At 47.6% G+C, this 24949-nt stretch overlaps 1 protein-coding gene across 3 annotated transcripts in view; it reads right to left on the bottom strand.

The window, feature by feature from the left end:
- GALNT17 (polypeptide N-acetylgalactosaminyltransferase 17) overlaps nt 1-24949 on the bottom strand; it is a 439855-nt gene that overhangs the window by 22000 nt on the left and 392906 nt on the right. For all 3 annotated transcript variants that reach the window (XM_015069888.3, XM_053213855.1, XM_053213856.1), the window contains 3 exons: nt 14603-14788; nt 12188-12325; nt 4164-4259 (listed from right to left, as the gene is read on the bottom strand). In XM_015069888.3, the coding sequence (XP_014925374.1) occupies nt 4164-4259; nt 12188-12325; nt 14603-14788 (420 nt within the window). The remainder of the gene's footprint in view (nt 1-4163; nt 4260-12187; nt 12326-14602; nt 14789-24949) is intronic.

Consider the following 24949-nt stretch of genomic DNA (forward strand, 5'->3'; position numbering starts at 1 on the left):
TGAACTCAAGAGTCAGATGCTTAACTGACCGAGCCACCCCGGTGCCCCTATCGCCAGCATTTCTATTCCCTGTCTCCGCCCAGCCATGGCTCTGGCCCAGTGCTCAGGGCTGTGCCATGAAGCTCTGGGCCACAGTCCGTTGGGACCTCAGCAACAGCTCAGCGGCAGGGGCTCAAGAGAGCAGCCCAGAGCCATTGGGGCTGTTTAAGGGTAAGAAGGAAGATGCGCATGTGCCTGGGGGCCCCTGGGGGCAGCACTGCCCACCCTTCTCTCTCCTTGCCCTTGGTCCTCAAGGGAAATCAGAAGGAGTGGCCGGGGGTGGCTGACAGGTTGACCAGGTGGATGGGGAGGGAGCAGGAAGGGGCTGACAGAAGAGGCCAATCTCATGGCTGGTAGACCTGAAGGGCAACCACCTGACCTGGGCCCAGATTGGCAGCCTGGAGTCGGGTGGGGGAGCCGAGGGCCTCCTTAGACAAGAACCCCGGCTCTCAATGAGGTCGAGCTGACACCAGAGGCTATTGCTGCATCGTTGACACCCCATTTTTAGGTAAAACTTGAGCTCGAAAAGAAACGGGCACGTGTCCAATCCACATTAGTAACCGGACAAGAGCGAGGCTGGTCAGCAGCTCGCTGATAGACACTTGTGAGAGAGCAGGCTCTCCGAGTGGCAAGGAACCTTTTCCATTTTGTTGGCAAACACATGTTGGAAGACAGGCGATCACCCTCCTCGGTGCTTATTTTCTCTCTGTTTAATTGCTGTCGGATAATAAATTACGACCGAGAGTCCATTAATTAAGCTCACAATGTCCGTGGAACGCCAGTTTCTTCTTCTGGGAGTTGCCTCCTTCCAGGAGCTTTGATTCAGTCTCTGTTTGCCCAAAGCACTTTACGGAGCGGTTTTAAAAGATGCCAAGGCACGGTGACTGGTGGGGAACTCACTCCCAGCGCAGAGGGAGTGGTTTTGCAAGGAGGGGGAGGAAACCTTGACGAGCGACGGTGGGGGGGGGGGGGTCAGCCTGGCAGCTGGCGAGAAGTACCCAGGGTGCCTTCTCAATTCAGAACATGTGGTAGAACAGAAAACAACATTAGACTTAATTAAAAAAATCAGCTGATGGAAAACAACCATGGTCCCCTCCTAGGTGTTCATCCCAGTGCTGGGGCGTGGGGGGGGGGGGGCAATGGACAGCCTCCCTTGCTTTTTCATTCTATAATCCGCTAAATGGGAGGAGAATCCATTGGAAAAAGCCCTGTGTGCAGATGGAACCCAGGAAAGATGAATTCCGGAGCCGCACAGGGAAGCCCTCAGATCTCTGGGAGACATTTATTAGACCACCTTGATTCCTTTTCTCATGCCCAGAGGTTGGCTTCACAGGCCAGTTTTTGATTATGCAGATATCTAAACATGACAGGGTCTGTTATGCCACAGTTAGCAAGTACTTAGCTCAAATGTTACCTGTTCGGAACACTGGGTGGAGAAACCTGGGAGTTAAGTATTTTTCCAAACGCTACTCCCGGCATCTCCCGAATGACAGTCACATACAGCAGTGTGGCTCAGAAGCCGGCATCCCCAGGGCTTAGCGTCCAGGCTCCCGCTGCCCTCCTGGTGCGATACCACCACGTCCCGATGTCCCCCTCCCCGCCAGCTCACCCAGCACCAGTTGGGCTCGATTGCCAGCTTGTCATATGGCCTGTCCCAAGATGCGGCCTCTTAAATGTCTGACTTGACCATCCCCTGCAGGCCACGGCTCCCCACCTCTACTGCCCGGGTCACCAAGGCTTCCAGGGTCCTTGTCACCTCCAGACCCTGCGAGGGAAGAGCTGGAGAGTCAGCGGGGGCCGATGGCCAGGATGCTTCCGTAGCATCCACCCCTCTCTGAACTCCTCCGAGAGTTCAATCTAAGCCCGATCTAAGCCATCACCACCACCCGCCCGGCGCCCCTGGTGGTTCCCTAGTACCCCCAGAGTCGAGTCCCACACTGGTCAGGCCAGCATCGTGGCATCATCTGGTAACCTGTTAGAAATGCAAAATCTCCCCTCCCACCCCAGGCCCCCTGACTCAGAAGCTCTGGGGGGGGTGGGGGGCAGAATTTCAGAACCCAGAAGGCTTTCACAGGCCTTCCAGGTGATTCTGCTGCACCATGAAGGCAAGGACCTGTGTCTTGGAGCATGCCTTCTCTGGCCTTGGGAGACCCACCTCTCCATGTCCTTCTGCATGATCTCCCAGCCAGCCCTCCCCTCTCGCAACTCTGAGCGCCAGCCATGCTGGGCCGCCTTCTGTGTTCCAGCCCCCGGGCTATCTTGTTCTTTCCACACTTCCTATACTATAGAGTCTCCTGTCTCTTTGTCTCTTCCCTCAAGTGGAGCCCATCTGAGAGCAGGGACCAAAGCCTACCCACCGCCATATATACTCGTGACCAGCACCTGCGGTCAGTGAGAAAGATACACTTGTTGAGCGAACGGATAAATGAACGGAGACACTCCCTGGATTCGTTAGTCCCTAATGCCTTTGCTTGGAGTGCCTCCCTGTGGAGAGCCTGGTCGCTCTCCTGCTCCCCACGCGTGCTTTTAGCCAAGTAAATCATCTTGACGTACATGGGTTGGGTTTGAATGTAGAGCACTTTAGTCAGGCTGGAGGGCGTGGGTTCTCGTCTGCTTTGCTCACAGGCACTCGCTCCTCTGTGCCTCAGTTTCCCCATGCTGCCTGTCTACCCCCCAGAAGCAAAGGGCTCAGGATTCGATCTGTCTCGCAGTACCCATTATCCACCTTCAGAGGACCTGTCACACACTGAAGGGATGCTGAGGGTCTGGACTATCAGAACTCCCTGCCATGGGGCAGCCCGCGTGGTTCAGTCGGGTAAATGTCTGGCTCTCAATTTCAGCTCAGGTTCTGATCTCACGGTTCATGGGATTGAGCTCCACATTGGGCAGCTCAGAGCCTGCTTGGGATTCTCTCTCTCCCTCTCCCCTGCTCACGCTTGCTCCCTCTCCCTCAAAATAAGTAAGTACACTTAAAAAAAGGGAAAGAACTACCTGTCATGATGGTAGAGAGAACACAATTCCTCTCCTTCCAGGTATTGGCTTAACGGGAAGCCAAAGTGCCAGGAACAGAGGAAACCCATGAGCCGTAACGAATGCCTGCCTGAACGTGTGCGCGTGACTCCTGAATGTGAATTGGCAACTGAATGTCTTTGGGTTCACGGAACAAGAGACGGACCAAGGGAGCTGACGGGGCATTTTGTCCAGTGTCTTCCTATTACAGAGGAGCAAACTGAGATCCAGAGAGAGGGAATCACTGAGTCTGGCTCAGAATCACCTGTCTGGTGCTCCACGAGGACCGCATCATAAATGTTTTCCCCGTTTGTAGCCTGCCTTTTATTCCTATTAGTTGACATAAAAAAAATGTCTTAAACTTTTGTGAATGTCAAGTCTAATGACATTTTTGGGTACGTTTTCTCCCAAATCTCAGACAATTTCTGCGAAGCTCTTTATTCACACACATGCACACACATACATACGTAAACACACACGTATGCATACATGTGCGCACACACCTTGGGTTAGCACAAAGTTGCCAAGGGAAATTCATTGACTAGGCTCTATTTTCACAATGTTGGTCGAATGTGTTGCCCTTTTTGAGTTGTTCTGTGTTCTCCTGAGAAACCGGAGAAGGCGTGTGTTCTCTGAAATGTTACTACTGGCACGTTTCTCTTCCCCAGTTAGCACTTAGCTCTTGTACTTACAGACCCGGTCACACTTACCACCCAGCTGGTCCTCCGGGATGAACATGTCAGGCATGTTCTCATGAGGAAGTCTGTTATTTCTTTGAAGTACATGTAAGCGGGCATATTTAGTTATGATTAGAACGTATGCCCATGTGGCAGATACTTGCCTAATTGCACATGGCTCTGAAATGTATTCACATTCTCTATCCGGTATGCAGTGTGCCCATTGATCCTCTTAATATCTGTGCTGATGCAAACACTCATGAATCTTTTCCCAACTGCTACGCAGGAACAACCAGAATGCACCCCCCCCCCCGCCCCGCCCTTCTCCTTAAAATCTCAGAACACAGAACAGCTACAAAGTAGAGAACAACAGATGCCCCACAGATCCTCTGGAGGCTGGTGATTTTACTCCCCTCCTGGTCAGAGATGGGCTCCTACCTGGGGTCCCCAGCCATGGCATGGGTACAGTATTGCTGTGTGGTTCTCCAGTGGCCCCTGGTCCAAGCAGACGTCTTTAGCCTTGTTGTTTCGAAGCTGTAGGAATAGGCAAAACATCACCCATCAGAGCTCATCTGGTGGAAATTCCGCTGCCCAACCCTTGTTCCGCCATGACTTGGTTCGGACTTTTCTGTGAGGTGATCATTTTGGCAAGAAAGACAAAGTCCTTCAACGGACGGTGTAGGCATGAGCGCTCTGCCTGCGACACCCCTAGCCCCTGCTGACACACAACTCCCCCGTCCCAAGCACAGAAGAGAAGCCTAGGGAACATCTGGACATAGGAATACCAGTTACCCACTGGTTATCCAGAGTGGGCCTCGACACCAACACTGCTTTTAATAACCCCGGGAATCATGGGTCAGTTTCTGAAGTCACTGCTGGCATGGAGGCATTAAAACCAGTAATCCCCCAAAGCAAACAAAAACCCTGCCGCCAAGCAACAATTTATTTATATATTTCTGTACTTATCTACATATTCAAAGAATACTTACTGGATGCCTAGACGGTGGCAGGTACCATGCTAGGTGTTTGGAAGTGGCAGAACGGACCGAAGTCCCCAAGACAAAAGCCCAGAACCTAGCTACGCACATCTCTCTGGGAACATGGAAGAATTTGTCTCGTTGGAACGTAGACTGGTGTCCATCCCACCCGCCATGTTGCAATCTCAAACCGGTGGGAAAACGTTGTTGGTCTTACACTCGGTCTCCTCCATGGAAACCAAACTAACCAGAGACAAATCAAGAAGGGAGGCAAGGGGCACTTGGCTTCTGTGCTCCCAAACTGTGTTTAGGTTCAGGCAACTGAGCAGAGTTTCACTGCCTTTTTTTTGTTTGTTTTAAAGATTACAAAAATAGCCCCATCCTACTGAGATATCTTGAAAACTGTAGAAGAAAGTAACAATCGCTCACCATCCTTTCCCGAATTCGGTTAATTTTTTTCCCTAATTCTGAGACAATTTCGTTTTGTTCAAGTTGGACCATAATGAGCAACTGTGTAAAGCTTGTTCACCCTTCAGGTTTTATTAAGAAAATAATCCTAGAACTGCGGTTACGGTAGCAGAAGTTAGGGCTGCCTTAATGTTCTCAAAACCTGCCGTCCAAATCCTTTCCGGGAGCTTCAAACTAATTTCTATTCCCATCCACAAGGTATGTAAAGACTTATTAGTCCTGAGTTTCATGCTTTAAAAATATTGTGTTGGTCAAAGTATACAAACATCCAAACTTAGATGCTGGGGAACCTAGTGCACAGCATGGTAATCATAGCCAATAATACTGTATCACATACTTGGAAAATCACCCAGCGATTAGATCATCTTAAATGTTCTCATCACCAAAAAAAGAGATGGTAATTAGGGGATGTAACAGAGGTGTTAGCTAACTCTATGGCAATAATCACTTTATAATATGTAAGTGTGTCAAATCAACATGTTGGACCCCTTAAGCTTATATAGCTTTATATGTCAATTATATCTCAATAAAGCTGGAGGGAAAAAAAAGAAAGCTGCTTGGAAGAAAAATTCTAAAGAAATTGGCGGGGGTATTGCTTTAAACCCAAGTTACCAAAAATGTATGCAGAGGGGTAGAAGTGATGAATCAGATATGTTGGACAAAAGGTCCCAAGCAAGAGATCTCTGCTGAGTCGCCTTGGAGCCCCGTGCTGTGTTTTAGTTCTTTTGTAGATGCTTTGAGGACACGCTCACTGTCGATGCTTTCAATGAGGCGAAGGATAAATTACGTGGAAAAAAAAACCCAAGCAAACTTCTGAGTCAAAAAGTAATTCAGAAGAATTAAGATGTTGAAAGTGATAACATCTACCAAATGTATTTTGCTTATGTCTTTTTTTTTAATGTCTACACAAGAGCAGTATTATAAAAATGTGTCCAATGGAGTCTAATGAAGCTTTTAAGAGAAGTCTAAAATAAAAATTACAGGTGATAGAGAATATTGTTTTGAGAGGTGAGGAAAGACATTCTTGTTTTTATGAATTGCCAATTAATAGGAAATTGGAGAGTTTCAAGTGTAGCAATTGTTTCCCTTTTTAAGAATTATCTGCTTATTTCCCCATTGGGATCTCTGGTGGTTTTATTGTAGATTTAGAAGCGCTCCTAATATATTAAGGTATTGTTTTTATGGCATATTTGTTCCCTATAATGATTTCAGAATGCCAGGCTTTTCAATTTTGTCTCTAATGTTTATGCAAAGAAATCTATTATTCAGTAACTTAATAAATATTATGGAGGGCCTCATACGTGCCTGGGACTGTGCTAAGTTCAATGAATGCAAAAATAAACAACACAGTCCTTGCCCTGAAACAGTCCATGGTCTGGAGAGACAGACACAGGAAGAGCTCGTGCAAGACTGAATTTTTGCCAGGACGGCAACGAAAACACGTCCCCATTCCATCTGTATATTATTATATTGCTGTATATTATTATGCTGCACCTGTATGCTTTATGCATACCGTATGTGCATGGTCTTTCATATAAATAATGGTAAGAGAAAAACAAAGATGAATAAAATCAAACAAGGGGCAGAGGCACTTCAGGCCACGAGGACAGTATGAGCCAACCACAGAATTTTGACCAAAGACCCGGTGAATGTTTTTGTGCTCACTGAGTTGCTTTTACATGTGGAAAAGCAGTATCTCATACATGGAAGAATCAGGTCATAAAGTGGGCACATGTCTTTCTTTAAAAATTATGTTAAGGCAGGGGCGCCTGGGTGGCTCAGTTGGCTGAGCGTCCGACTCGATTTTGGCTCAGGTCATGGTCTCACGGTTCAGTTGATGAGTTCAAGCCCCGCACGGAGCTCCCCGCTGACGGTGCGGAACCTGCTTGGAATTCTCTCTCTCTCTTGTTCTCTCTCTCTTCCCCTCCCCTGCTTGCGCTGTCTCTCTCAAAATACATTAAAAAATTTAAAAAATCACGTTAAAGCATTCCAGCTAATAGAGGTGAATAGACATTTAAAAAGCAAGGGAAGGTGGCTTACTCTGTAAGTGGGCCTGGGCGCCATCGCTGTGGTCAGGATGAAAAACACTGGGGCTGACACCTGCTCAGAGGTGTCTGTCTCCCTCTGTCACCACGCTGGGGTCTGGGCATGGCAAACAGGACTGCTAGCAGTAAGTGTTAAAATACAGTTGCCTGAATAATCGTACATCTTGTTACTGAAACAAATTTAACCGTAAAGCTATTCTGAGAGGTATAAAAAGGAAATAAAGGAAAAGAATGTTTGTGCCCCAAACCCCAGATAATATTAGCAAAGGCTGAGAAGTTGATGAACTTTCTCAGTCAAGGAGAAAGTGTGTTAACGTTCTTGTGTTACATGCCCCCTGACCCTTCATTTTGGAGACTCGGGGACGAATTAAAAACAAAACAAAACATTAGAGGTAGCGCAGTTGCTGGATCGTAGGGTTGTTCTCGTTTTAAATTTTAAGGAACCGCCATACTGTTTTCCGAAGCGGCTGCGCCAGTTTGCATTCCCACCGACAGTGCAAGAGGGTTCCTCTTTCTCCGCATCCTCAAACATCTGTTGTGTCTTGTGTTGTTGATTTTAGGCCATTCTGACAGGTGTGAGTTGCTATCTCATTGCATTTCCCTGATGATGAGTGAGGTCGAGCATCTTTGCACTACTAGGTACAAAGAATGCAAAAATGCTAATTTAAAGGGGGTACCTGCACTCTGATGTTTACGGCAGCACTATCTGCAACAGCCATATTATGGAAAGAGCCCAAATGTCCATCGAGTGATGAATGGATAAAGAAGGTGTGGTAAAAAACACACAATGGACTATTATTCAGCCATAAAAAAGAATGAAATCTTGCCATTTGCAACAATGTGGATGGAGCTAGAGATATTAAGCTAAGTGAAATCAGTGTGAAAAAGACACACACCATGTGATTTCACTCACATGTGGAGTCTAAGAAACAAAACAACACAGGGAAAAAGAATGAGAGGCAAACCAAGAAACAGACTCTTCACTATAGAGAACAAAGTGATGCTTACCAGAGGGGAGGGGGATGGGGGGTGGGGGAGGGATGGGGATTAAAAAGGGCACTTGTTGTGATGAGCAACAGGTTCAAAAACTAGAACCACCCCATGATCCAGGAACTTCACTGCTTCTAACGTTTTTTGAAAAAAAAGAAAAAAATTCATCCCTGAGTCTCCAACATGAAGAGTCAAGTGGAGTATAATATAACCGGGTCGAATCACTACACTGCACACCTGAAACTAACATTACACTGCCTGTGAACTAATGAGAATTTAAAAAAAATCTTTTATTTATTTTTGAGAGAGAGAGACAGAGACAGAGCATGAGCAGGGGAGGGGCAGAGAGAGGGAGACACAGAATCTGAAACAGGCTCCAGCCTCCGAGCTGCCAGCACAGAGCCTGATGCGGGGCTCGAACTCACGAGCTGTGAGATCATCACCTGAGCTGAAGTCAGATGCTTAACCGACCAAGCCACCCAGGTGCCCCTGAACTAACGAGAAGTTAAGTAAAAACTTAACAGAATGTTACAGGTTACCATAATGCAATTAACAACGAGACACAGATAATTCACGTGACGAGGACGTTTTTTTAAAGCCAAGAAACAAGCCCGCTAAAAAATTGGGAAGGAGCAAGGAGCATTAAACCCAGAGATATTCACTGGCCTGGGGAAAGACTCTCAAACAGCATTGTACATGAAAACCGGAGGACATAAATTGCAAATATAGTACGATATTCACTCTGCCTTCTTCTTTTTCCTGTTGCTCGGGGGCCTGGTGTGGTGAAAAGAACCAGTAGGAGGGAGTATTAGAAATAGAGTTGTCTAAATAATGGTAGATTTTGTTACCAAACTGAATCTGATTAGTTTGACTTCTTTCATTTAATGTTATAGTCCATATGAAATATATTTTAGCATATGTTGAGCTCAGCAAGCCGAGAAGGAGTGATAAAAGCAAATGCCCTAAAATGTTAACACTGATCATATCTGGGAATTGGGATTTGGAATCACTTTTGTTTCATCTTTATATTTCCTATAGAGCGTATGCACTGAATTTCTTACTTAAAAGAGATAGAGAGATTTGCAAAAACAAAAGCCTCCCCTTTCCCCAAAACCAGTCTATGATTTCTACGTTGACTCCATGGCCACCCCACTGTTCAGCTCCAGAGACATCATTTACATCGTACTTCATGTGAATGACAGGCCCTGGAGCTGTTCAGTGCACAGCCTGTGGAACTGGGTCCTGGCCATCGTCTTTCATTTTCCCGTTTTTATTCCTTATTTTTTTAATACTGTTTTCCTCCTCATTATGGTATTATCATATAAACATTAGCAATAATTGGGAACACATGACAAAGTACCCTCACAAAAGCTGCCTGTCTCTCCACCCAGAGGTAACTAGAACCCGTGTCTCCATTTCCCCATGCTATTTTCTCACTTGCTTTCAATCTAAAATAGTAAGTAGCTAATCCAATTTTATAATCCTGACCTTTTCCTCTTAAGAATTAGACTATCAACATTTCTCTCAAGTCATTAAACTTTTGTACATACCTTTCGAAATGGCTGCAAATATTTCAAACGATTAATATGGTATATTTAACTAACCTTCAAGTGAGAGTCAAATTTTTTGATAAAAAAAAAGTCACGGAGATGAACAATTACTCTCAAATCTTTGTGCTCATTTCAAAGTATTTGCTTAGGATAAGGGTAGAGATGAGAGTGCGACTCTCATTAAGCCTTTTAATACATGTGGTTCAAACTGCTATTTAAAAAGCTTGTTTCAATTTACACCCTCACCAGAGGACCTGTGATTTTTCATATAACCAAGATCTTACTGGCAGGATGCCCACATGTATTCCAAAAATGAACCTTTGTTTATTTGGCAGAAGCACAAAGCGACCTCAATGCATTTTAATGTCTTCGATGATGAAATCAACGAAAAACGTCCATGTTTTTCAACCATTTGTGTTTTCTCTTATACTTTATTTTTCTTTGGGGGTGTTTTATTTTCTTATTTAAATTAATTATTAAGATGTGATTCAGTTTGTGGAGCTCATTAGATATTATTTGCATTGTCCATTCATCTATACTATTCTTGTGGTTTGGCATATTGTTTCTCTATTCAGTTGATGTATAGATTATTTTAATATTTATAAGCTCGGATCCATTATCCTTTACTTTTGCATTTTCTTCCAAGCCTTTCATTCTTAGGAAGCTCTGGCCCTTTCAGAGACCAGCTGCACATGCATTTCCGTATGGTCCTATTATCATTTCTTTCATTTAACGCTAAAGTTCATCTGAAATACACTTCAGGATATGGTGAGCTGCAAGGATCTCAACTGTTTTCTTCTCCAAAGAACTAGGCAATTCACCCAATTGTCTTACGAATAATCCGTTTACAGCCTGTTGTTTTTCAATGCCTCCTTTTATTTGACCTTACTTTGATAACCCTAAACCCCCAGACCACACTTTTGTTTTAAAGAAGAAGAGATAAGGCAATTTGCGCCTGTTAATAGTCACTGCTGAGTGCCAGCTACTGGTCTAAAAACTCAACATATCCCGGCTCGTTTCACCTTCCCGATAGCCCTGTGCAGTGATTCAGTCTTCACGCGCCCCTAATCACTATATGGATTGTGCCTGCAAGGCACATGCTTCCCATTCCAGATTCTGGCTGCAGAGGGACACCTTGCCCACACCCTGACAGTTTAATCTGGCCCTTATTTACTTCCCATAAAAGGCATCGGGCATGAAGCGGGAAAATACACAGTTACAGAAAAAGGAAACACTGTAAGTCAAAGAGAGCCTTAGCTTCAGCCGCAAGCAGCTCTGGGAAGCAGCCCGAATACTGGAGCTAGTGGGGGGTGTCACCAGCGGGTCTGGTGCATCTGGCGCCCCGCGCCGTGGCCTCACTCTGTGCCTCATCCAAACACACAACGGAAGGAAGTAAAAAGGCTTATACACAGTACGTTCTCAGCAGTGGTGCTTACGATATTGAAAAAATAGAAATAACACAAACGTCTGTATTATCGAGCAAAACACGGCACACAAAGGTGGCATCATGCACAGTCATTACTAAGGCTGCAGAAATGACACAGATATTCCTTGTATGTTATGATTTCAAATTGTTACACACGTGGACACCATGGCTGCAGCAATACATAGATACAGATGTGTTTATAAAAATATACATATGTGTATATTTTTAGTAAAAAATGCACACACAGACACACACCCAAAGACCACACATCAAAATGTACATATCACCTATGATGTCAGAATGCCTGTGTCCAAGGCCGGCTTCATGACTTACAGCCCGAGACCTTCGGTAATTATTTAATTCATCCAAGTCTCAGCTTCAGCTTCCTTGTCAACAACATGGACATAATACTCATAAAGGGAGGGTAATGAGTTCACAGGTGAAAAGCACTTAGAATAGTGCCTGGTGCATCAAAAGCTCTTGTACGTGTTCGCTGCCCCTTATTAGTATTTTCAAATTTTTCTGAAATGCATACTAATGGCCTTTGTAGTAAGAGAAAAGTCTATCTATTTCAATGTTTAGAGAGTTGATGTTATCTCGTCATAGAAGATCTAAGAGCGTCTGTCCTTTTGTTCTGGCCGCCAGCACTGAGCAGTGGACAGCTCCAGTCACTGCCTGTCTTTATCTCCAACTTCCTGCTCAACGTCCCTCTTACGGGTCCTGGGGGACCTCAAAGTCAAAATGTCCCAAATAGAACTGATCATGCACTCTACACCCCAGACAGAACAGGTTACCAGAGCCTCTGGTCCCCCCATTGTAACATTTATTACATGTGTCCCCCCACCAGCTGGTGAGAGCCTTGCTGCCAGGTCTGTACCTCCGAAAAACACTCAATGAATGAATGAATGAATGAATGAATGGATCTGTCCTCTATTTTCCCCCATCAGAGCAATCCCCAGCCTACTGCACAGCCATCCAAGCTGAGGGCATGTGTGGTCTTAATTACCTCCCCATATGCAATGGTGTTATTGTATCTTCTCATTTCTGGGTAAACGTGGTCCAGGTACCACTGGAAATTCTTACACTTTAAACTTTTCCTCAAGGCTCTTCTTTCGGAGACATCACCAATGTCAATTCCTGGATTCTGAAAGTACAGAGAAGCAAGGGGCATTAGTGACTGGGGAGCTCTGGCCAGAGAAGAAGGCGGGTGGCTTTTGAGGAAAGCCATCAGAGAGAAACCTGATGTCCTGCATCCTTGCTTGGGAAGTAGGTTTAAGGGGACTCATTTGATCCCAGAGCCCCAGGCTAGACTACGGTCCCCTGAGTGCAGCACGCAGCCCCCCAAAGGAGCCGTCCTTATCATCACCACACAAAAGGGATCCTAGGACGCACTGATGTTGACAACCTATGTTCCCAGCATCTTCCCTCCTTTCCTCAGTGACTCTCAGAGCCAGTTATTAGAGGAATTATTTGATTAAGACAGGAAAATAAATGCCTATAACCACCTCCTGTCTTTCTTCTCTATACACGTGTGATTCCCCCCTTTGCTGGCTCTTTGTGAAGTTCATTATACACCGAGGTGAAAATAATTTTCCATTGCAAAGCTTGTAATGATGTTCTAATGAATAATTCACTCTGCTTTTACAGAAATGAACCTGTAATGGGTTCATTACATGCTGACAAGGGAAAATAAACTAGCTGAAATAGGACTCCACAGGCTCCGCCGCAAGATGGCCGCGAACCAGGAGGGACAGGACGCTGTCTCCACAATGGCGGGCAGCCAGGCGGCAGCTCGGGGGCCAGGGGAAGTTCATATTATTTCGTTAAGATTTCTCCTTTCAACAGCCAAATGGTGGTGTTAAAGGAAAACCCCCCTAAATGTGCATCGGAAGACGGCCAGCCGCCTTGAGCGCTTATGACCCTAAGTCACACTGCCACTGTAAATTCACAAACGGGAATAATAATACTGATTGCACTGATTTCACAGGGCTGTGGGGAGAGTCGAGGAAGGATGTGAGTTCACAGCCCTGCCCTGCCGTGTGCTACACGTAGGACCTTACGCAAGTCACACGTCACCTCCCAGAGTTTCAGTCTACTCACCTGTAAAATGGACGTCATAATATCAAGCTAGCATGTATTGAGCCCTTCACAGTTGCTATACTCTAAGCCTTGTTTTTATCTTCACAAGAGCCCCAGGAGATGAATGTCAACAATCCCTGCTTTATAGGCAAGGAAACTGAGGCAGAAAGTTCTTCTGTCATGAGGTCGTTACGGAGGTGCTAAATGAGATACTGCTTAGGGAGTACGTTTAAGGGGACTCCTTTGATCATACTTCCTGAGTGCCAGGGACATAGCCAGGGCTCAGCAAGGGGTACCTATCTTTATATAAATAACCACATGTCAAATCACTTCTGGTTTAACAGCTACAAAGTGCTATTATGGCCAAAAGGGCTTCAATGCTTGGGAACATTATCTCAATAACTGTAACAACATGATACAAATTCTTCACTTTTACCCTCTTTATCTAGAAATCCTGCACACAGTCTGCGGCTCTGGGCTGCCGCCTCCTGAAACCTGAAATCTGCCGGTCCTCAGAGGGAACAATTCTAGGCGACTCTCTCAGGGCATGGCTGAGACACCTACAGGTACTCTGACTGAAGAGATAAACCCAACTTTGGGGGGTCACCCTGCTGTGCTGTGGATCTAAGTGCATTACATGCACCTAGATTGATGATTTTGGTACTCTGTACTTAAACTGAGTACTCTAGTACTTAGATGGGGGTACTTTAGTACTTATTACTTAAGCGAGTACTTTAGATTCAGTTCCCGCAGTCACCTTCAGAAGGATTTTCTAGGCAAGGAGCCTCAGGGATGGAGACAGTAAATGGATTTGTTCAAGACTGCATAGCTGGTAAGCGGCAGAGCAGGGATTCCAACCAAATCAAGGCACAGCCATCACACAATACTCCTGTGAGGCTTTGGCAACACGGGGGTTTTCTTAGGCTGTATTCTGGAAAGAATATGGAGGAGACTTGAAGAGCCATGTAAACTGGTAGGGGTGTATGTCATGGGGCAGGTGGAGCTCCGTGGGAGGGCACAAAGTGAGGGCAAATCGTGGAGTTGTTGGTTAAGAAGCTTCCAGAACACCATGGACGTTCAGGAGCAGGGCATCCGGATGACTACAGTATGGCTGGGATTAATTCAATAAGACCCTTCTACTCTTTGTAACTGGATTTCGAGAGTTCCATTGTGCCAGGCCCCACGTAAAGCAGGGTTTCCAACACCTGGAGATCTGTGAACCACTTCAAAATGCTCTTACAATTTTGCAAGTGTAAGCATCTTTCTGAGGAGACACCATCAGTGACCTGTCTGACAGGATCACTGGTCCAGGGGTGATGGGGAAGGGCTGCTGGGGCCCTACCTCCAGTGGCAGATTCCACGCTATGTACACGTGAGACTTGTAATCATCCATCCAGACCTCAGCAACCCGGAGAGCATTCCTCTTGGTGTAGAAACCGATGTTGCTGTTGTAGGGTTTCTTCTTCCGCTCAATGTGGGCCACCCGTGAGCAAGGCAGGACCTCCATGCTGCCCCCACAGAGCCATACCTGGAGGAGGGAGGACTTGATCAGCCTGACAGGGAAATCCCTAGAGGCCACTGCCCCTCCCCAAGGCCCAAAGGCAACGGTCAGGGGACGCAGCATGGGTGAGAAGTACATTTTAATGTATTTTGAGGTTGGTCTGTTACTGCAATGTAGACTAACCTAACTAAAACAGGTGTAAAAGAAGGCTTGGGAGACTTTTACAGATAAAATAGTTTAGGATATTAAAATAGAGCTCTGGGTAACTAAGGCCCAGAGCCTTAGTTAGGTGGCTCCTGGTGACACATGGATTTTCTTAAGCTCTTCGTAGTGCACAGTTGGCACCCATGGAGGTTTTCTTTCCCACCTGGCTGAAGTCGGGCCTTGCAGACCTAGAACAGAAAATTCAAACTGAAAAGCAAACCATATTTATTCATATCAGCACCAAGGGCACAACAGGCTACTTACGCATCGTTAATATGCTCTATGATGGAGTCCTAAGAGCACAGATGCCCAGCCTTCTGGAAGCATTTGCCCCAATGGTATCATGGGCGGGCATCCCTTGTTGTTGCTGGAATTGGAACATGCGGGTGGAAGGCTGATATGGTAGTTGCCTTTGACGGATACAAAAGCCCAAGGAAGTGACACCTGCCATTCTCTGCATGGGCATGGCAGGCATCCAGGCCCAAAAGGCCCTGCTTGCATGGAAAAGCTGAACTGTCCAACTTCTCCCAGTCCCAGGCAGGCAAAACAAAGCACTCCTGATTGTCAGGAAGGACTATTTTGTGGAAATAAACGTACTGGTGGGGAGAGTGTGCTGGTGAGCTGACCCAGTCAGCACAGACAATGTATATGCTCACCCCAACCTGGGATACTTCAAGCCCCTCTACCTTTACTTTCCCAGACCCCCTTCTTGAGGATACTGGGACCCTCCTGCAGGTTTGTACACCATCCCTGGATCTTCACTGATTGAATTCGGTGGCAAGACCCATGTGTGTGTGGTCTTCTGTTTCTATTTCCCAACTCTGGCTGCACCATAGGGAAATGATACAGATGGAAAATTCTGCCCATAACCATGAATCCTCACCTTCAAGGAGGAGACTGTAAGCTAAGGGTTTGGTAGACAGTGAGTGGTCCAGAGGAGCTTGATTTGGGGACCTGACCATTAGGTTCCCCCTGCGTCGTCATGGCAGCTGCTGACAGTGGAAGGAAGCCATGTCAAGGAGGCAAATACGGCCAATGCCTGTAGGGAATGGGGGCAAGAGACCTTACCAGGTAAAACCAGGTAGCTGAATTTCTGGGGTGGGCAATAGGCAAAGATACAGAGTGGCACAGGTATGTGGCATTGCAGTTTCAAGATTCAGGGAATGAATGGAAAGACATCCCATATTCATGGATTGGAAGGCCCAATATTGTTAAGATGGCAACACTTTCCATATTGATTTAAAGACAACACAATCCTCATCCAAACCCCAGATGGCTTCTTTGCAGAAATTAGCAAACTAATCCTAAAATACATGTAGAAATACAAGAGACTCCAAAAAACCTTGGAAAGAGCAAAGCTGGAGGACTTCCACCTCTGATTTCAACTTACCACAAAGCTACTATAATCAAGACAGTGCGGTGGAGGAATAAGGATAGACGACAGGATAGAACGGAGAGTCTAGAAATAAACCCTCACCTCTACAACTGACTGACTTTCAACAAGGGTGCCAAGACAATCCAACGGGGGGAAATAGTCTTTTCAATAAGTTGTGCTGGGACGACATGCCAAAGAATGAATCTGGACCACCACATCACAACATATGCAAACTTGAAATGGATCCAAGACATAAATGTAAGAGCTAAAACTGTAGAACTCTTAGAAGTAAACATAAGGGCAAATTTTCATAACCTACGACTAGGCAAATATTCGCCAACTGATAAAAGGATTAACGAAAGATGATATATCCATACAATGGAATATTATTGAGCGACAAAAACCAGTAAGTGCTACCCTATGGATGAACCTTGAAAACATTATGCTAAGGGAAAGAGGCCAGTCATAAAGGACAGCGTACTCTATGATTGCATTTATGTGAAATGTTCAGTATAAGAAAATCCATACAGACAGAAAGAAAATTAAGGGTTGCCTAGGACTAGGGGTGGGGTTGGAGGAAGGTAGAGTGGGGATGGGGTTTCCTTTTATGGTGATAAAAAAAATGTGCTAATATCAATTGAGGTGATCACTGAACAACTCCTTGAATATACTAAAAACCATTGAGTCGTGCACTTAATTTTAAAATTTTTTTCATGTTTGTTCATTTATTTTGGGAGAGAGGGAGCATGAGCAGAGAAAGGGCAGAGAGAGAGAGAGGGAGAGAGAGAATCCCAAGCAGGTTCCACGCTGTTAGTGCAGAGCGCAACGCGGGGTTGGATCTCACGAACTGTGAGATCATGATTTGAGCTGAAACCAAGGGCTGGGTGCTCAATCGAATGAGCCACCCAGGCGCCTCGGAGTTGTGCACTTTAAATGAGTGAATCGTAATGGTATGTGAAGATCTCAACAAAGCGGTGACAAAAATAAACAGATAGAGAAGTAATTCCCCAGAGAGATGGGAAAAGAAGATTCAAGGAGTAGATTCCAGTTTGGGAAGCTAAGGAGAAATAATGCAATCCAAAGCAGAGTTGTGTGAAAACCAGTTCCGGAGTAGGGATAACGTGTGCAGGTGTATGAGGGGCCTCAGCAAAAGCCAGAAACCCCGTAACAAGAACGGAGGTTCCAGGCGGGAACAGAACCCACAGGCAGACCAACTTGGTGCCAGTCTTCTGTAAGCAGTCCAGACCAAGGTCAGGATAGACCAAGATCGGGATTGTTCCGATTGTTTCAGGTTGTCCCTAGGGAAAGTTGTTTCAGATGTCCCTTGCTAGGAGTGGGCTGACAGAGCAGAGGGTCCAGGTCAGACCCCAAGCCTCTTAAACAAGAGTGGGAGATGGTGTGCCAGCTGGGAGGCAGGCCGCACAGCACATCTGTCGTGTGTAGCAGGGACCGTGACTTCCTCTTCTGGACTCTGCCATGTGGATACCAGTTGGCATACTCATGGACACCAACTCAGAGCCACTTAGGTTTTCCTGTATGGTCTGGGGAGAGGCAAAGGGTTCTCGGACTGTTTAGCATCTTGATGTTACAGACAGCCCTCTCCTGGGCCCAGCAAACCTGGAGTGAATGACCAGTGTCAGCACTGGCCCGGATGCCTGTAACATCATCACAGACCTCTTCTGCCTGGAACACATTCCTGTTACCATCCTGTGCCAGCCTGGCCTTGGTCTACACCTCAGTCTGTCACCTCTAGTGACTTGGACTGGATTTAGGGTCGTAAGCACGAGCAACTAGCAACAGCAGATCTTGTATGAGACAGAAAATGACAGCACTGAAACACACAGGCTGCAAACTACTCTGGAGATACCGGGCAGAGGGGGTAATTTAAAGTTAGGGAAGAAATAAAGAGAGGAAGGAAGGAAGGAAGGAAGGAAGGAAGGAAGGAAGGAAGGAAAGGAGGGAGGAAGGGAGGAAGAGAGAAGAAGAAGAAGAAGAAGAAGAAGAAGAAGAAGAAGAAGAAGAAGAAGAAGAAGAAGAGGAGGAAGGGAGAGGAAGGAAAAAACAAAAGAAAAAGAAGAAGAAAGACACACAAACACCCAGTAGGTGTGGGAGGCAAACTGAGCCCAGTCCTTTGGGCCTTGAGGAGCAGCCCTAGCCTCCTCTCTGCTTTATCCTTCCTCCATCCTCCACTTCCGTAGACCCTCCACTCACAGAGGTAAGTGTCTTCGCTAGGCCTGCTCCAAAACGTAGGACCAGCCAAATCCTTACAACCAGGCACCAACACCAAGTACCTCATGAAATCCTCACAGATGAGGAAACTGAGGGTCCAAGAGGTTAAGCTGTTTACAATCCATAGCCAGTAAGCGGGGGACCCAGAACCACACCCTAACCCCGGGCCACACCAACAGGCCAGCCCTTACTCGGTGGGCACCTGCAGCTCTGACCCCACCAATCCAGGGGGAGCGGGCCTGCGGTCATGGATCCTCCAGAATTTCCTCAGCCACAGCTTGCACCTCACTCAAGATGTCTGGCCAGTGCCTCTGTGGGTGGGGTGAGTGAGGGGGACAGGGTGTGCATCCATGGCCTGAGGAAACTCAGTGGGCCCGAAGTGGCACCAACGATACCCTCAGGGTCAGGGGTGTCATCGTTGGGGGTGCCAAGGTCAGCCTCCTGCCGCACAAAGCCATCTCCAGTGCGATGCAAGGGGAACGGAAGGAGCCAGTGGGTCAAGTGATTCTCAAGTCTTGGGAGGCTCTTCTCCAAGTTGGCAGGAGTGGTCACAGCAGAGCTCATGAGCTGGCCCTAAGTGTTGACAGGGTGACGTGAAGTCTGCCCGTGGTCAAATGACTGAGTGTAGATGTAGTGTAGAAGTGAAGCCATTCACGAGGGTAGACTGTATACCTTAGAAACAAAGCGACAGGTTAACTAAGGCAGCTGCTGAGGGCTGATCCAGGGGACTGATAACTCACGCAGTTTCCTACTCTACCTGAGAGCTATGAAAGCAAAAAGGTAGCTCCATAAACGGAGTGATCGATTCATCCTTCCGCCAGACATAAGCACTAGCTACACGCGTCTCAAGTACAGCTGCTCCCGAGGAAGTTATCCTTCCTTCCGTTACTGTTTGTCGGCCCAAATGGCGAGGTTCTATGGAGACTGGGGGACATTATACCAGGGGAAATGAATAAGTAGGTGGGGATGAAAGACTGATTGGCACATCTGTGATGCCAAGGAGGAAGAAGAGAGGAAACGACCGTCCTGGAATAGCACTCCAGGCCCGGAGGTCCTCCCCAGAGGAGGAGGTAGGCCCTCCAGATGGGCTGGAATGGGCCAGGAAGATAGCACAGTCCAAGCTCGGGGACAAGTCCTGGTGGGATAGAAGCCATAGCAAGGCTCTTGGTGACCCTCTGCCTGGGAAGTGGTGGCCATCAGGAGACGTGCTGACCCCAATAACACATATTAATTAATTCATAGTTATTCATCCAAAAAATTCCACTCAGAGCCTGCTTTCCAGCATGGGAATGTCATGGAGAGTGTCGAGGGACAAGTCCTTGCTCTCACGAAGTTGATGATCTTAAAAGGGAAACACATTAATTAAATAATCACAGGCAGATGTGCCTTCTCAGAAGCAGAGCCAATTCCAATGAAGGAAAGCAACACAGTGCTGGAAAAACCAGCATCCAACAAAGGGACAGGCCCTTAGGCTGAGAGAAAGCATCCCTGACGTGGGGCAGGTAAGGTGAAATCAGAAAGCCTAGACTGAGCTAACCTGGCTAAAGAGGTGGGCTAACTGGACAAGAGCCCAACTCCGGGGGCAGCCAGCACAGATGCAGCAGCCTCGTGGGGGGGAAAGTCTGGGTTCAAGACGGCTGCAACAATCTCTCCCACGCTCCCTTGCAACGTGGATTTTTTGCTCCTTCCATCAACGAGTTGGATCGACTTTCCCTCCTCTTGGATCTGGGCTCGTCTTCAGACCTGCAGTGGTGAGTAGAATGCGGTAGAAGCTTTTGCACTCTCCAAGGCCAGGCCTTGGGAGGGTTTGCAAGTTTTACTGTCCCCCTCTTGGGATTCTGAGTCCACCATGCTGTGAAGGAGGAGCTGGGAATGAAAGACCATGGGGGCGAAGGGGGTCCAGCCTGGGCTCACTCACGTGCCCGGAGCTTCAGCTGGATGGGGCTCCTCCGGTCAATCCACTGACTGACCACCCATGCGTGAACGAGCCCACCAATGCTATGAGGGGCACAGGAATCGGCCAGCAGACCCCAGCCTAGACTGCCAGACTCCAGAATCATGAGCAAATCAATTGTTCTTTTAAGTCACTAAACTGTGGGCTTACACAAACAACTCGCATGAATGGAATATTCAAGGAGTATTCAAGGAACTGAAAGAACAGCCATGCGGCTGCGTCGGGGCAAGGGTGGAAGAGAGGACAATAGCATGAAATACAGCTGGGTGGGCAGGCAGGCTTTGCACCAGCCGGGCCTGCAGGCCACGTGAAGGAAACTGATCTTCGTTCTAAATGAGAAGCCACCGAAAGGTATGAGTTTGAAAATGTGAACTCTGGCTGAAGCGTGGGAAACAGACTAGCAGGAAGGCGAGGGGAGGCAGAGGAGGCAGGAGGGTCTTAACGTCACTGCTGGGAGAAATGGCTAGGGCAATGGAATAGAAGCAGATATGTTGACAGATTTGAGGCTTTTTAGCAGGCAAAATCTTGAGCAACGGGTTGGATATGGCGGAGACAAAGAAGGATCAAGAATGACTCCCAGGGTTTTTGCTTGTGTAGTTGGACGTAGGGTGGTGGCATCGTGCCCTGGGCCAGAAAGCCTGCCCAAGGCTCTGGAAGAAAAAAAGCATCACAAGAGTCTTAGGCGGGACACGTCCTTTCTGCTTAGGACACATGATACCCTGGGGGAAGAGGACACTATGGGAGACAGATGTCAAAGGGTGCCATTGATTTCTGAGTTCTCCACCATCACTCCACGGGGAGAGTCTTCGAGGGTGCGCTGGCTTAATTCCATCTTTTGGTGAATTTCATTCATTCAACTCATATTGTCTAACAAGTATTTTACTAACTCATTAGAGTCTTAAAGATGATGGAAAGGGGGCACCTGGGTGGCTCAGTCGGTTAGGCGGCCGACTTCGGCTCAGGTCATGATCTCGCACTCCGTGAGTTCGAGCCCCGCGTCGGGCTCTGTGCTGACAGCTCAGAGCCCAGAGCCTGTTTCAGATTCTGTGTCTCCCTATCTCTCTCTGACCCTCCCCCATTCATGCTCTGTCTCTCTCTGTCTCAAAAATAAATAAACGTTAAAAAAAAAATAAAAAAAAAAAAAGATGATGGAAAGTATGTCATCAGACTAGGCAAAAGTTGGTATTTCCGGAATTATGCCTGGATCTCAGCCGGTCTGGCCATCTCCCTGAATGCCCTCTGCACTTCCCAGAGTCTCCGTCTTCCCTTCAAGGGCAGGACGAGAAGCTGGCCTAGATTGCTGGTTCCCAAACCTGGCTGTGCCTCCGAATCCCCAAGGGATGCTTTAAAATAACAAACGCTTGGATCCCACCCGAGACCTATGAATCACATTCTCTGAGGAGACTACTGAGGGACTACTGGGTGGTTTAAAAAATCCCCCATGTGATTGTGATGTGTCCAGGTTTGGGAACCACTGGCCTAAACTCATTTCATGTCTTTTTCTGAGACTGTGGTTTTATGACTGGAGGCAAAGAGAAGGTAGGATGTGCCTGGCCAGAGCTCAGACCACTGGGTGATGGCTCCAGGAATGCTGGGGATCTAAAGTTCCAGGTATTGCCCAGACCATGCTCTCCCTGGTGCCTCCATCACCAAGGAGCTTGGACGGTAAGGGGGCAAAGTCAAGGAGCCGGAAGTCACCACCTTGGTGGAGGTGAGCAGCCGTGGAGGAGGCCAGGAAACATGGCGGAAGCCAGGAGCTGAAGCCAATGTGGCTGATTCATTTATATCACAGAGGCAGTGGCCTCTAAACATTTTTGATATATGTTCTCCACTGGAAAAAGAACAGCTGAAGGCCAATATGTTGACTTTATCCATTTAAAAATATATGCCCGTGCTATCGTACTAATGTATTTTACACACGATACATTTAAGGACAGAGACATTTAAAAATCATACAGCCATGGAGGTGCTAATGTATTCCCCTTGGACCCCAGTGCATTATCTTGTGTGTCTGTCCAGCTTTGGAAACCACTACGAGAATTCAAGTATTCGAGGTCTGGGTCCCATTCCACCATTTTTAGAGGCCAGCTGTTGCTCAAAGCAGCAGAAAGTATTGTTCAGGAACGAGTAGGTTTGGAGCCAAAGTAATCTAGTGAGAATTTTCAACCGTGACACTAGAGTGTGAACAGCGAGTGAACATGAAAGCTACTTGTCCCGAGATGCCCCAGGTGCCATCTGGGGGCAGCTGTCTCTGGAAAAAGCCCTGGATGGTGTTACAGGGTCTGCACCTCCGTCTCCCCCACCCCCTAGTCATTAAGGTTCAACAGGAAGCTGCCGGATCCAGAAAGAAATCCGGGTGTCATGCTCAGCACTCACCTCCCCAGACACTGGTCAGTCCGTCACCAAGTCCCGCAGACGAACGCCTCTTAACTGTGGCTCGATTGTAGCCACTTCCCCAAACACCCACCACGACCACCAGACCACCGGCTCCTCCGCCACCACTCCAAGCTGTCACCACCTGGACCGCGGCACCCACGTGCCCATGGCGCCATCCGTCTGGCCTCCACTCAGCAGCCAGAGTGCCGTGATCCGATCACGTCATTCCCCTGAACGCTTCGTGGGCTCCCACTGCTCTGAGAATGAAGTCCAGAATCCTAACATGGCTTTGGAGGACTCCCGTGCCCGCCTCACCCTCGTGTGCAGCTCCCCCACAGCGAGCCTTCTTTCTCTTCTTTCATGTGCCACAGTCCTTCCAGCCTTGGAGCCTTTGCTGAGCCCCTGCCCGGGACACTCTTTCCTTCTCTGCCTGGTTACCTCTTCCTCCAACTTCAGCCTTTAGCTCAACCGCTGCTTCCCCAGGGAAGCCCCTCCATAAAGGCAGAGCCCCCTACTGCAGACTCACGTAGTACTTGTACACACTTGTGCAAGTACAACTTACCGCAGTTGTGATTGTGTGAGTGTGCCACGCACACACACAGTGGGTGTATGAGAGTATCACTCTCTCTTTTCCTTACTGGGCTGTTAGCTCGTTGAGGACCAGACCCATGTCATCCTGTGTCCCCAGTGCCCAGCGCTGGGTCTGGCACATCAGTAAGCACCTGACAAATTCTTGTTCAATGGGCGAATGTGAACACACTAATGAATGCAGTGGGGACGGAGGGCGAATTCGTAGGATGGGTCTAGACAGAGGGCATAAGACGGGGGCAGAGAGGGAGGAAATGAAGGGAAAAAATAGAAACGGTCTAGAGATACAACATGACAGGCACAGAAAGGACAATCAGATTGACCAAGGGCCTTTATTATAGGACTCAACACCAGGAAGATCTGAGTCTCCCCAACTTTTCGGCCCACAAACCCAAAACCACCCTCGTGCTTCTGGGACTGCGGTTCCTTGGCACCCTAGCTCATAGTGCAAAGCTACCCTGGAGTAGTCACCACCAGCCGGCCCAGTCCAGCCTGGACACCACCGGGAGGCATTCTCTAGCACAAGCTGAGAAATACTGAGCAGGTATCTGGTAAAGAAAGCCCACGGGCTCCATTTCTCCCAGAATTTGGGCACACTCACTCTACCCCACCTCACCCCCCGGTTTCCTCATCTATAAACGAGGGGGGGGGGCTACTTCCGAGCCTCTTTTGGCCCTGGTGTTAAGTCTGTGATTCCCTACACCACAGACCACAGGCCCAGGGTTCAGGGTCAGGGTCATCACCAGGGGAGGGCACCGGCTTCCTTACGCTGGCCACCCCAGCGTTGACCTTCTTGGGGAATAATCTTGAGACTACCAAGAATCCCCCAACTAATGAATTCAGGCACGTTATCTAGACCACCGGTTTATCCCTGAATCAGATCTCCAGGCTGCCTTGGGTGCACCTAGGGTGCACCCTCTATCACAGGCAGCCTCTAGGCGCGCACCGAGGCTGGTTTTTTCTCCTTGTGAACCAGTCGACATCCCGACCGTGCCACTTACTGAACACATTTCTTGGATGGCACTTCCTTGTATTGGCATAGGGTGTGACACTGACTCTACCAGATCTCAGATCTCAACTAGTGCTGAGTGGGGGCACCTGGGGTGGCTCAGTCAGTTGAGCATCTGACTTTGCAGGGTTTGGTGCGGATATGGGCATATTTTCGTCTCCCTTGGGTATACACCGAGGAGTGGGATTGCAGAGTCGTATGGTAACACCACGTTTAATCTCTCCAGGGGCTGCTGATCTTTTCCAACGTGGCTGCACCATTTGACATTCCCACCAGCAGTGTAAATTCTCCACATTCTCCCCAACCCTTGCCATTGTCTATCTTTTTGATGATAGCCATTCTGCTGGGCGTGGAGTAGCCTCTTGTTGTGGTTGTGATATGCATTTCCCTGATGGCTAATGATGTTGAGCATCTTTTCACGGGCTTATGGGCCATCTGTGTCTCTTCTCTGGA

Source organism: Acinonyx jubatus, chromosome E3, assembly GCF_027475565.1.
Source record: "Acinonyx jubatus isolate Ajub_Pintada_27869175 chromosome E3, VMU_Ajub_asm_v1.0, whole genome shotgun sequence".
Taxonomy (NCBI): domain Eukaryota; kingdom Metazoa; phylum Chordata; class Mammalia; order Carnivora; family Felidae; genus Acinonyx; species Acinonyx jubatus.